Source organism: Homarus americanus, unplaced genomic scaffold (assembly GCF_018991925.1).
Source record: "Homarus americanus isolate GMGI-L3 unplaced genomic scaffold, GMGI_Hamer_2.0 scaffold43243, whole genome shotgun sequence".
Lineage (NCBI taxonomy): Eukaryota > Metazoa > Arthropoda > Malacostraca > Decapoda > Nephropidae > Homarus > Homarus americanus.
This window is the reverse complement of record NW_024721459.1, coordinates 59157-72201: the sequence shown is the minus strand read 5'-3', so window position 1 is coordinate 72201 and position 13045 is coordinate 59157. Positions and strand designations below refer to the sequence as shown.

At 39.5% G+C, this 13045-nt stretch overlaps 1 protein-coding gene across 1 annotated transcript in view; it reads left to right on the top strand.

Annotated features, from left to right (window-relative positions):
• Positions 1–13045, top strand: part of LOC121861708 — a 46796-nt gene that overhangs the window by 27639 nt on the left and 6112 nt on the right. Inside the window, exons 2-3 of the mRNA XM_042359619.1 lie at positions 3441–3629; positions 5565–5669. Coding sequence (XP_042215553.1) covers positions 3441–3629; positions 5565–5669 — 294 coding nt within the window. The remainder of the gene's footprint in view (positions 1–3440; positions 3630–5564; positions 5670–13045) is intronic.

The following is a 13045-nucleotide window of genomic DNA, read 5'->3' as shown; positions in this document are numbered from 1 at the left end:
TGATGGCAGTAGCTACCTCATCCAGGGATGGAGGATAGCTGAGGTGGGTCAGCTCTGGATGCTGAGGGACCTGCTGGGTAGTCAAGACATCCACATCGGTGGTAAAAGCAGCACATTTATCATCAATGAGTACTATGGTTGCCGGGTCATTTTCATCAAACCAGTCCTGGTGTATTCTTTTGATCTGGCCGAGGGTCTCTGCAGGTCTTTGTCATAACAGTGTTGAGAGTATTCCATTCAGCACTGGCATTCGCGTTGTTTTTTGTCGGGTTGTTTATAAGCCCATGTGCGAGCTGCTCTCTGGAAGCAGGTGCTACTACTGGATCCTCCAGACGCTTAGTGTTAAAACCTCTTCTGGAGGCTTGCTACCTTCGCCGTTTTGGGGCCACACACACACACACACACACACACACATCATAGGAAAAAAATATATACAGTATATATATATATATACTTCTTTTCAATATGCAAGACTTTAATAATTCTTCGCATGACTCAGCAAAGAGTATCAAGACCCTCATCAGAACTACTCAAGTGTAAAGATTCTTCATCACCTGAGTGTAAGTCTCTCTCTCTCTCTCTCTCTCTCTCTCTCTCTCTCTCTCTCTCGACGTAGTTTTGGCCCACATCATCCATGTGATAGCCTAGCGTGTGTGTCAGTTATATCCAGCATCATATATTTTGCACCTACATGCACTTTAGTCAGGCAAGTCGAGGTTCTTCACTAGACACGAGTTGAGGAGGAACCCCCCATAGTTGTCTTGCTTGTAAACACAGAACAAAACAAAACAAAACCCGCTTGGTGTATGTTTGTGAGTCCTTGTGTTTTTGTTTGGTTTGGTCTGTGTGTGTGTGTGTGTGTGTGTGTGTGTGTGTGTGTGTGTGTGTGTGTCATATTACATCCATCATCAGACTAATAAACATTCTCCCTCATTTTTTAAAACCCATACGATATTTCATCTCAAACATCGACAAAAAAAAACTCATAGCATTAATTCACTTTTTTTTAGGGCAGTTGTTCCAGCCAGCTCACTCTAAACACTACAGGTAAAAAGGAAAAAGAGTTATAATTAGCTATCAGGTGTTCCAGGTAACCATCAGGTACACGTAATAACCCTTCAAGAGAATTATGGGATGGGAGTGAGTCAGCATTTCGATATTTATGCGGTCAAAAGCCTGTTAAGTTTTGCCAGTACCTCTTGACTACCGGAGCTGACTACTGATGAGTGGGGTGAGGAGGAGCTTACAACGTATACCATGTGACTATACGTTATATCATGTGAAATAAGTTATATCAAGTGCATATAACTTATGCCAGGTGCCAATAGTAATTTATGAAGAAAAAATCCCTTCCCTTCCTAACTATTGAGAAAATATTGTGGGTTTTCCCTAGTTCTCCCATATTTTCCCTAGTTCTCCCATATTTTCCCTAGTTTTTCCCCTGATAAAGGACTCTGCAATGTGCCATCATGCATTACTACACTCCAACAACTAAGGTTTCATACATACACACAGACATACATACATAGATACATTCATACATACATAGATACATTCATACATACATACATACATACATATATACATACATACAGACATACATACATACATACATACATACATACATAACGACATACATACATAGATATATTCATACATACATATATACATACATACATACATACAGACATACATACATAGATACATTCATACATACATACATACATCAACCTTACCCTCAGACCTTGCGACTACACATATAAAAATAACAATAAACACGAAATAAACGAATAATGATAAAGAAGAATAAATAAGAGACTAAAGGAGATAAGCTTAGACTAAAAGTAAACTTAGATAAAAGGTTAATGGGGAGAGATAATTATAGAGAGAATAATGAGGTAATTATAGACATACTTACCTGATATAATCTTGAAGAGTCTCACCGCCACTAAATCACCTGAGTCTTTTGTTGATATGCAAAGTGATTGTAACTACTCAGCGTTTAATCTGGCTTGCTTAATCGAACATGGCCAGATGTGACTTAATTTAACCTAACCTAACCTAACCAAGTCTGATATAACATGACCTAATTTAACCTAACCTGATATGACATGACCTAACTTAACCTAATCTAACATGACCAGACCTAATTTAACCTAACCTAACCTAACCAAGTCTGATATAACATGACCTAATTTAACCTAACCTGATATGACATGACCTAACTTAACCTAATCTAACATGACCAGACCTAATTTAACCTAACCTAATGTAATGTTAATACAGCCAATACCCATCTCTAGGAGTTACTGAAGCACCAACTGAAGCACCAAATATTAGTCACTGAAGCACCCACGAATTACTGAAGCACTCTAGCAGGTGTTAACTTACATCAGCCATCCCTCTTGCACCGCCCTAATATGCTGCGTCACCGTCAGCTGTTGTCCTCCTGTGCTCTATTTTGCTGACATCTCCTCCTGTAGGTTCATTATAATCCTCACATGGCCTCAATATCTCTACGTCAGCTGCTCTGTGTGTGTCTGTGTGTGTGTGTGTGTGTGTGAATTATAACAAACATGAACTAAACACAACTTACACTAATCACACCGTAGAGCGAACCATTAACTCTAAAAGATCTTAAATTATAACTAAACTATGTGAATTTATTTCTTACGAGAGTTCATTGCCTTTTAGTATTCAGGCAAGGTCAGTTCGGCGTATGTGAACAAGAGTAACAGTAGGAGGTGTTGTGGTTATTGTCTTAGCGCCGTTGCTGGATAGAATCTAAAGCAGTTCTTCCTGGAATAACAAACCTTAAACCTATAAGAGTGATCATCATCTTCTCTAAGGGTAACTACGCCAGACGAACGTTCTCCTGGCGTCTACTAAATGCCAGTGAATGTCTCCAGGTTACTACATGACTTGGGATAATTTAGTGAATCAGAATTGACTTAAAACTGACGTATGAATAACTTAGAGTAAGGGAGGATGAATTAAAGTTGCTCAGTATGACTTAAATTGACTCAGGATTGACTTAAAAGTAACTCAGGTGATTTAAAACGAGTCTTCATCATCAGTCACCCACACATCAGATAAAGAAACGTCATGGTACATTTATCAGATTAATGTGTGTGTGTGTGTGTGTGTGTGTGTGTGTGTGTGTGTGTGTGTGTGTGTGTGTGGTCCTCCTGCCTCTCTCACAAGCCCACACGATGCTCTTTTTTTTTAAGGTACAAGATATATTGTTGATATTTGGTGACTCGTAACGTTAATGATGGCTTTGTGCTGTGTTTAATGTAGATGTATAAATTTACCTCTCTCTCTCTCTCTCTCATTAAAATAATGTCTCAGAACCCCATAGCCCCCCTCTCTCTCAGCAGTAGTTCTAGGCGTCCATACTGTGTCTCAGAGCCTCACAATCTCCTTCACTCTCTTCACAGGTGTGGTGGTGGACGTCGGGTGTTCCTACGGGTGTACACAGTGTTCCCCCGTCAACGGGTGTCTGGCGTGCAAGCCGCCCTTCTTCCTACTGCTACACCGGGAGGGCACGAGACAGACGGCCACCTGTACCCCGGCCTGCCCCAGGGGCTTCTACAAACTTAAAAAGAAGAGGAATGGTTTCTGTGCCAGTGAGTCTCATGTGGTAATCTACAACACCTGTAATTTGGGTTCAGAAGGTGATGCGTAACTGGACAGGTAGATGTAGAGAGAAGCAGTTTAGCAATAAAGGGGAAGAAATGGACAGAACTGAAGAGAGTAAAGGAAGTATCTGGTTCTGGTATAGTGAGATTTACATATAATAAAATTAAAGTCACATAGATAGAGAGAGATCAATAAACAGGCAAGTGCGTGATATAGTAAAGCCACATCAACACGCTCACTACCACAAGCAGGTGTAAGAGAGCACATTGTTCCACCCAGGCGGTAGACAACATCTCCTGGAGGTCCACCAACATAACTCCACTTAACAAGATCACAGCTGTCATGGGCCTAGACCGACACCATCAGATGTGGGCAAAATACTACACCATTGTCTTATCTCTTGCGTCACGACATATATCCCTGCCCTGCGTCTTTTAGGGACAGATGTAGGAGGGAATCTTAATCCAACTCTACCCTAGTTACACCACACCATGATCTTTCACTTTTTTTACGCCTGACCAACAATTTCATATTATTACTGAACTGATTTATGGCGTCTTGGACTTTGCTGTGGCGTAGAAGGGAAGAGTCATTAGTTTACGTCATTACTGTATAGAATTATGGGCCGGCCCTTAGACGTTATTGTGGCGTGGTGGGGAACTTGGCTGCACCTTTACTGCCAGCTTGAGCCTCGTAAACAGTCTGGCCACTGCTAGTAAATCTATGTTACGGAGACTTGACCCGGAGGTGTGTATGTGTGTGCGTGTTTTTATGAAGTCAGAATGACCAAGCATATCGTGCGGGGAGTTCAACACTTCTCGCGGGAATGACATCACTCCCCCCTCCCCCTTCCCAAATAGACGTAAAAGTTATCGTCTGATACATTACCACAAGAGAAAACGACTTGATTTTATAACCATACAAGGAAACCATCTTAAAAAAAATCGCATACTATACAATTTGGTGGGGGGTTTTTTCCCGCCATTTTAGCTATGAGAGGAACATGGAAATGAAAGTCCCTTGATACGTGTTAACTCGACGGGTTTTTTCCTCTCCTTAATGACAAACATACGAATACCGATTCTTCCAATTCTTCAGGTGTTTGTTGACGTTCGTTCATAATCACTGTAGGTAAATGAAGTAAACATGAATTAAGGAAGCGAATTCCACATACAGTCTGCTGAAAGATAATTGAAGTCTGATTTATGTTTTATTTTTGTTCCTGTGAGGTTGGTCTGTGTACTAACTGGCTGAGATTGCTCGTGAGGTGTAATTTACTGAATATATTGTTGAGACGAGGGAGGGAGTGTTGTTATCAGGTAATTAACGTGGAAATTGGTCTCCTTATCTTCCTGTGTGTGTGTGTGTGAGAGAGAGTGAGTGTGTGTGTGTGTGTGTAACCTATTTGCCACCATAAGGGTAATTGAAGACCTCACATCTTTTATTTATTTTAACATTAACAACAATAATAATCGGAACGACCTAACCTAACCCCACCTAACCTAACCTAACCAAACCTAGAGTGAAGATCCATAACAAAAACTAAATCCATCAGTGTTTAAAACTCAAGAGAAATTATATTAAGGTTAATTTCACTAAGTGTTATATTATTATTGTTGTATCACGTATTATAATTCTTTAAGGTGATTAAGAAACAATGTATTGATGATGTGTAATATCATTCCTATGTTATGACTCGTAATATTCATACAAGCCTCATATAAATCTACATTATATTGTGATAGGAATGTATATAGTTTATTTATACCAACTAAATCGTAATCTTTATAATACAAATGTTTATCTATGGGTCAATTTAGTGGACGGATAATAAAGAGGTGGTGTTTAATTCAATAGCTTAGTATTTTAACGGTTGTAATGTTTATTATTTCACCATTGTAATGAAGGAATTATGTTAACAGAATGCACTATGCGAGGCTGCGTCGAGTGTCTGGGTCAGCACTACTGCTCGGCGTGTCACCCCGACTTCGTCAACTTCTTCGGCAAGTGTATCAAACAGCCTCCAGGTGAGTGAGTGAGTGACTTATATTGTTCGCTCTCTTTCTCTCGTTATATCTTACTCTCTTTCTCTCTCTCTCATTATCATCTAAGTGTTAAGCTCCAAAACAAAAGTTAGTATAAATGACGAATAATTCAATCTATCTGCTAAAATATTCAATAAATACAAAATTAAAACATCCCAAACTTTTTTTTAAGTATTTAGTAGAAATTAGATTGTTCAATAAAAAGAAAATGGATAAAAGAAATAGAATTATAATGAAGAGTCACGTTAGAGACCTGAAAATGCTGTGAGAATCTTGGTGTTTGAATATGCATGAACGCTGCATAATGAAGCACTTAATGTTTACTCCTTGGATCGTTTATAAAACCTACTTGAATCCTTATATCGCTCTAGGTCTCCAAATAAAACACCTTGGCGATAATTACTGGTTAAAAGGTTTCCTCCCTAAGTGATGTAAATTGGTGGTGGTGGCGGTTGTGTGTGACGACCATTCAAGATTTATAGACGAGCGAGTGATTGGTTAAGACAAGTCGTATATATTCATGTATACAGTGTGTTGGGGGATTCAGCTCCTATTTGAAACTGTTTTAAACATTTTGATATCGCTGGAAACAATTGCCTGGGTATGGAGGTGAATTTTTTTGGGTCCTTTACACAGCCAGGATGAGTCGTCAGTTGTTAAAGTTGACGATATCTCAACTTTTATCACTAAGAAAACAAATGAAGTCTTGTTCGTTTTCTTTCCTCTTGCATATATAAGAATAATGTTAGAGTTATTCTTTTTTTTTTCTACTTAATAATTCCTTGCGTCAGGTCAGTTTAATTTTAACAAGATAAAGAGAAATCCCTTACACGCACTGTTGAATAAGTAACAAGTGAGCATTGTGTTTGCCTACTCTTCAAGCTTGTTGACTCTGTCTATACTCTACAGTCTACAGCGTCGAGGCGGGAAGTGACTGGTTAATTCGACAAATATTACCACAACCATAGACTGTATCTCAAAATGTCCACAGTTGGTATCATCTGCCACCACCAGTACATAATCTGACTTAGTGGTGTAGGTTGTGGTACGGGATGTAGAACTGTGGTTGGTATCATCTGCCACCACCAGTACATAATCTGACTTAGTGGTGTAGGTTGTGGTACGGGATGTAGAACTGTGGTTGGTATCATCTGCCGCCACCAGTACATAATCTGACTTAGTGGTGTAGGTTGTGGTACGGGATGTAGAACTGTGGTTGGTATCATCTGCCACCACCAGTACATAATCTTGACACCAGATGGCACCACCAGACAGACGCCTAAACTCACTCTCCCGGATGCCGTGTGTGTCAGTGGAACTTTAATGCAGTACAGTACAATTAATTTACTTGTGGAAATGATGCTCGAGACATAAAATAAACAGAAAAAAACAATTATTTATCCCGCGGAAAACATGAGCATCAACCCTTTAAATATATTTCATACATTGGCCAATAACATTTTAACTTACGAGTAATATTGAGTAAAACTTTCCACAGGTCATAAACACCGCCTTATCGAAGCAGTTCATCTTGGCGTTAAGAACGTTCTCTACACACTGGTTTATAACTGTCTCTCAGTAGGAGTTGCCTCGCTACTCCGCCTACTACGAATGACCTGACCTGACCTAACCTGACCTGACCTGATAAGAAAGCCCAAGTGTGTATTATAGCCTCGGTGACGTCACAGCTGATCCCACCTATCTCTATTAATTATTGGTCTATTCTCACACTGACCTGACCTGACCTGACCTAACCTAACCTAACCTGAACCCCGGACAAGTCCCACCTCTGCCTCCCCCACAACCAGGCGCTGTTGGCTGGCTGACAAAACCTTTGAAAGTCTTAAGATGGTTAGTTATAAGGCTCCTCTGTGATTTGTTGACTATAAATTACAGAGTTTATGTGTTGTCATTTATTTGGGTATATTTTGTTTTACCGTACTGATTTATTTTGAGTGAAATAAATTAATAACATGAAAAAGTTAGTAAAGTAAAAAAAAATAATAAAATATAATTGATAGATTAATTTTTGCTATAAACAACAATTTTCAGTGTATAGGGAGAGTCAAAGTTTACCCCCAGCTTAAAATAAAGTCAGCTTATCTCAAAGTCTGGCTGCAACTTATGTATATTTCCATCAACATGTAAGGTGACACAATATACAGTAATAAATAATGGTGTTAAAGTTTTGTGAAGCCTTGGATGGCAGAGGTTTTATTGCAACTATATCTTGCGCTAGTTAGGCCGCACCTCGATTATGCGGTTCAGTTCTGGTGCCCCTATTATAGAATGGATATATATTCACTAGAGTCGGTGCAGCGAAGAATGACGAAAATGATTCCGGGACTTAGAAGCCTTCCATATCAAGATAGGTTAAAGAAACTAAACTTGCATTCCCTAGAAAGACGAAGAGTGCGGGGAGATATGATAGAAGTATTTAAGTGGGTGAAAGGAATCAATAAAGGGGATATAGATAAAGTTCTTATAATATCCGAGCAGGATAGGACTCCTAGCAACGGATTTAAGTTGGATAAGTTTAGGTTTAGGAGGGAGATAGGAAGGAACTGGTTCACAAATAGGGTGGTGGACGAGTGGAACAAGCTTAGCAACTTTGTAGTAAGTGCTGGAACGCTGGAAGTTTCAAAAGGAGGCTAGATAGATTAATGGATGATAGAGAGTGGCAGTAGCTCTCGACAGGAGCTGCCATGCACAGGCCAACCGGCCTATTGCAGACTCCTTATTTTCTTATGTTATGGCCTTGGTTTCGGCTTCATGGCATTTTAAATGGTTGACTTCGGCTTCAGCTTTGTGACTTTCCAATGGCTTCGGCTTTAGCTTCGAACCAGGAGGCTTGGCTCCGGCCCCATGTCTGGTAGTCATCCATCTGAAATTGAATACATGGTTAACAAAAGAAAGGCGGTGTCATGGCGTTCCTCAAGGCGTCATCCTGTTTAATACCTATTATGTGTGTAAAATATTGTATAGGAAGCGTGTGTATGAGTATATGTATTATGCAATATGTATATATGTATGCTTGCGTTACGTATATATCATTATATATCGGTATGCTCTCATTTACGTATTAGATTTGCCTATGTATATTGCAGAGAGAGACCTGTAGTTGTCCTCAGCGGCCGCAGGAAGATAACAGAACACAGATAGTCTAGTTTATGTATATGTTGTTTATCTATTGTTGTTGTTGTTTACGTGTTGTGAGGCTTCTTCACCAGAGTATTTAATGTCCCACCAGTGAAGGTTGTTAGCAGCTGCACGAGAGACACATGGCGTCAACCTCAAGACAGTGTTACACCTACAACACTTCCCCCCCATCAATGAACTTGTTGCTGGACATGTGAATATATTAGTCTGTTTGATTTTTCCGCCCGTCCGTCTGTTCATCTGTATGTCCCAATTTAAGTTTACTGAAACCCGAGGTAACGAAAGTCAATCATATTATTTAACCAATTATGAGATTTGTAAGTAGTGGAAAATATTACAAAACTACCACCTTGAACCAGACAACTAAAGCTCGTAGGTGGTGCATCAGCATTCCTTCATGACTCGCGACAACGTGCCTAAATTATAAAACAGTTTCAGAGCAATTTCCTCGTCATTGAAGGCAAGCAATACTCGTGTCGTAGCGTAAGTGAACCTGTCGGATTTCTTTTCATGCCTGTACTTGCCACCTAAAGCGGAGTAATTAGCGTTAAGAGTTATATTCACATTAAAGCCGCCATAATAGAGGCTATGTCGGGGGAAACGAATCCTATTGTACTTAATATAGTCTTAGCCTGGACTATCTTCAGGCACGGCACTGATCTTTCTACGCAACTGAAATGTAAATAAAATAAATAAACCTGATTCACTTCTTATATCTACAACACAAAGATACACATTTAAAATAACATCGAAATATAACTCAGACTCTACAAAAACTGAGATCAGGAGTCGGGAAGTGAAATGGAACGTGAGAATGGCTGAAAATACTCCAACAGGATGCTGAGTCGACGCTTCGTCCCTGGATGTCTAACGCAGCGTAAAAGCTTTCTGGATATTTGTTCTGCATGCGTGAGTTTATCGTCGCCTCACGCTCTCTGGTGGTTTTGGGGGAAGTTGGTTTTTTGCCTCTCAGGAACGTGTTTGGTTCTTTTTATCATCTATTTGAGAGTTTATATAAGGAGAGAAGGATTTGTTTGCGAGGAGGAGAATCTAGTCCTCTAGTCGATTTGTTTTTGTTTTATTCTGTATGCAAAGATGTTTATACAAAGGGGGTAGAATCTGATCCTCCACTTGATGTGGTTTTTTTTTAGGCAAGGATGTTTATACAAAGGGGGTAGAATCTGATCCTCCACTTGATGTGTTTTTTTAGGCAAGGATGTTTATACAAAGTAAGTAGAATCTGATCCTCTTTTCGATGTGCTTTTGTTTGTGTCTGTATACTGTACACAAAATTTTATCCTTATTTAAGTGTTTATACAAGGAAAAGGGTCAAACCCTCTACTTTGGGCGGAATTCGAACTCATGACTTTAATGGTTGGTGAAACAAATACTCCACCAACGCCATTAAAAATAAATAAAATAAATAAATCATAGCTAAGGTGGTTGACGGTAAGGTAAGAACATAAGAAAATAAGGAGTCTGCAATAGGCCGGTTGGCCTGTGCATGGCAGCTCCTGTCGAGAGTTACTACCACTCTCTATCATCCATGAATCTATCTAGCCTCCTTTTGAAACTTTCCAGAGTTCCCGCACTTACTACACAGTTGCTAAGCTTGTTCCACTTGTCCACCACCCTATTTGTGAACCAGTTTCTTCCTATCTCCCTCCTAAACCTAAACTTATCCAACTTGAATCCGTTGCTCCGAGTCTTATCCTGCTCGGATATTATAAGAACGTTATCTATATCCCCTTTATTGATTCCTTTCACCCACTTAAATACTTCTATCATATCTCCCCGCACTCTTCGTCTTTCTAGGGAATGCAAGTTAAGTTTCTTTAACCTATCCTGATATGGAAGGTTTCTAAGTCCCGGAATCATTTTCGTCATTCATCGCTGCACCGACTCTAGTGAATTTATATCCATTCTATAATAGGGGCACCAGAACTGAAACGCAAGATATAGTTGCAATAAGACCTCTGCACTCTTGTTACACTTAGATATAAAACCCAATACTGTTTGTTTTATTTCGAACATTAAACTGTTTTTGCCGTAGGTCCGGGCTATAGTACCCTAGGTCTTTTCACAAGTCGACCTCTAGGTTGATGTTGTTAAGGCTGTATACATTATAAGTATTTGTTCTTCCAATATTAAGTACGCTGCACTTGCTGGTGTTGAATTTCATTTGCCATTTTCAGACACCCCTGCAGTTTATTTAGATCCTCCTGTAATGCATTTGCATCCTGCCCTGAATTAATCTTGCCCTATTTTGTGCTGATCCCAGTATCTAGATCGTTTATAGATTATGAACAAGAGTGGGCCAGTATCACCCCTGGGGAACCCCACTGGTTACACGGCCCCACTCAGATTTAACACCATCTACGCTGACCTCCTCTATCGGTGAGCCATGATTTTATCCAATTTAAAACTTCCTCGATACCATGAGCCTTAATTTTTCTCAGAAGCCTCTGATGCGGTACTCTGTCAAATGCTTTGCTAAAGTCTAAGTAAATAACATCGTAATTTTCGTCATTATCTACTACCTCGAAGACTTTCCTAAAAAACGTTAGCAGATTTGTTAGACAAGATTTTCCCTTTGTAAACCCATGTTGAGAGTCATAGATTAATTTGCTTTTCTCTAGATGCGATCGGATGCTATCTGTTATAATTGATTCAAGAAATTTCCCCACTACTGACGTCAAACTGATCGGCCGGTAATTTGACGCTGATGCTCTGTCTCCCTTTTTGAATATGGGTACTACATTTGCCTGTTTCCACAACTCTGGCACAACTCCAGTGTCTAATGATTTTGTAAATAAGTTTACGAGGGGTCTGCTAATCTGTTCCCTACACTCTTTTAAGACTCGAGGGAAAATTTCATCCGGCCCTGGGGATTTTGTATTCTTTAGTTTATTTATCTTCTTAAGAACATCCTCTTTTCTGATAGTGATATTCTTTAATTTCTTTTCTTCCTTTCCCTTAAATATCAGTTCCACCTCTGGAATTTCATCGCAAATTTCTTCTGTGAAATCTGATAAGAAGTAGCTGTTCAATGCTTTGCTTATTTTTTCACTGCCATTTATCAATTCTCTCCTCCCTGACTTTAAAGGCCCATCTTTGTCTTTGACCTTTGTCCTATATACCTGGAAAAATCCCTTGGGATTCGCCTTGGATTCTCTTGCTATTTTGATTTCATAGTCTCTCTTTGCTTTCCTTACATTTTTCTTAACATTCCTAGATAGTTCATTATACCTGTTTCTGAGCTGCTCCTCCCCTCCCTTTAATTTCTTATATATTCCTTTCTTTATTTCTATGTCATGTTTAAGTTTTCTGGTCATCCACCTTGGCTCATTCTTATTTGACCTAATTTTTCTGTATGGTATATTTTGTTCTTGTGCTTTATGTAGTATACTAGTGAATATATTATAGTCATGATCAATTGTTGTGTCATCTATGACCTCACCCCTTCCTACTGGGAACTGACGTGACTGTTCCCAGGTGACCTCACCTAGGTACCTTCTTAACCCCTGATAATCCGCCAACTGAAAGTTTGGGACTCTGACCATATTGTCATTGTTTTTCGTTTCCCAATTTAGGGTGAACCTGATTTCTCTGTGATCACTGTTACCTAGTTCTTCCCCTACTGTGATATCTCTGATAATATTTTCTTTATTTGTTAATACTAGGTCTAATATATTGTCACCTCTAGTAGGTTCTGTAATTAGTTGTTTCAAAAAATTGTCCTGTACTGCGTCTAGGAAGTCTTCAGATTTATAGTCGCCTACAATGTTGTCCCAGTCAATATTTCTGAAGTTGAAATCCCCCATAATGCATAGGTTGTTACATTTTGCTGCCCTACTCATTTCTTGCCATATGGGCTAAGCTGCTTCTTTGCCAAGACTTGGGGGCCTGTAAATCACTCCCATAATTAGTTTTTCTCTTCCTACCGTAATTTCTACCCACACAGACTCGGTTCCTATTTCACCCTTTATTGAATTATTAGTACAACATTTAAATGTATCCTTGACGAAGAGTGCGACCCCTCCCCCCTTCCTACCTTCCCTGTCCTTGTGAAAAAGGTTGTACCCTTCTATGTGGTACTCTGATAAAAAAATTTTGCTCGCCAGATTCATCCAAGTTTCGGTGATTGCTATGAGGTGGTTGACGGTAAAGTGAGGTAGTTGACGGTAATATGAGGTGCG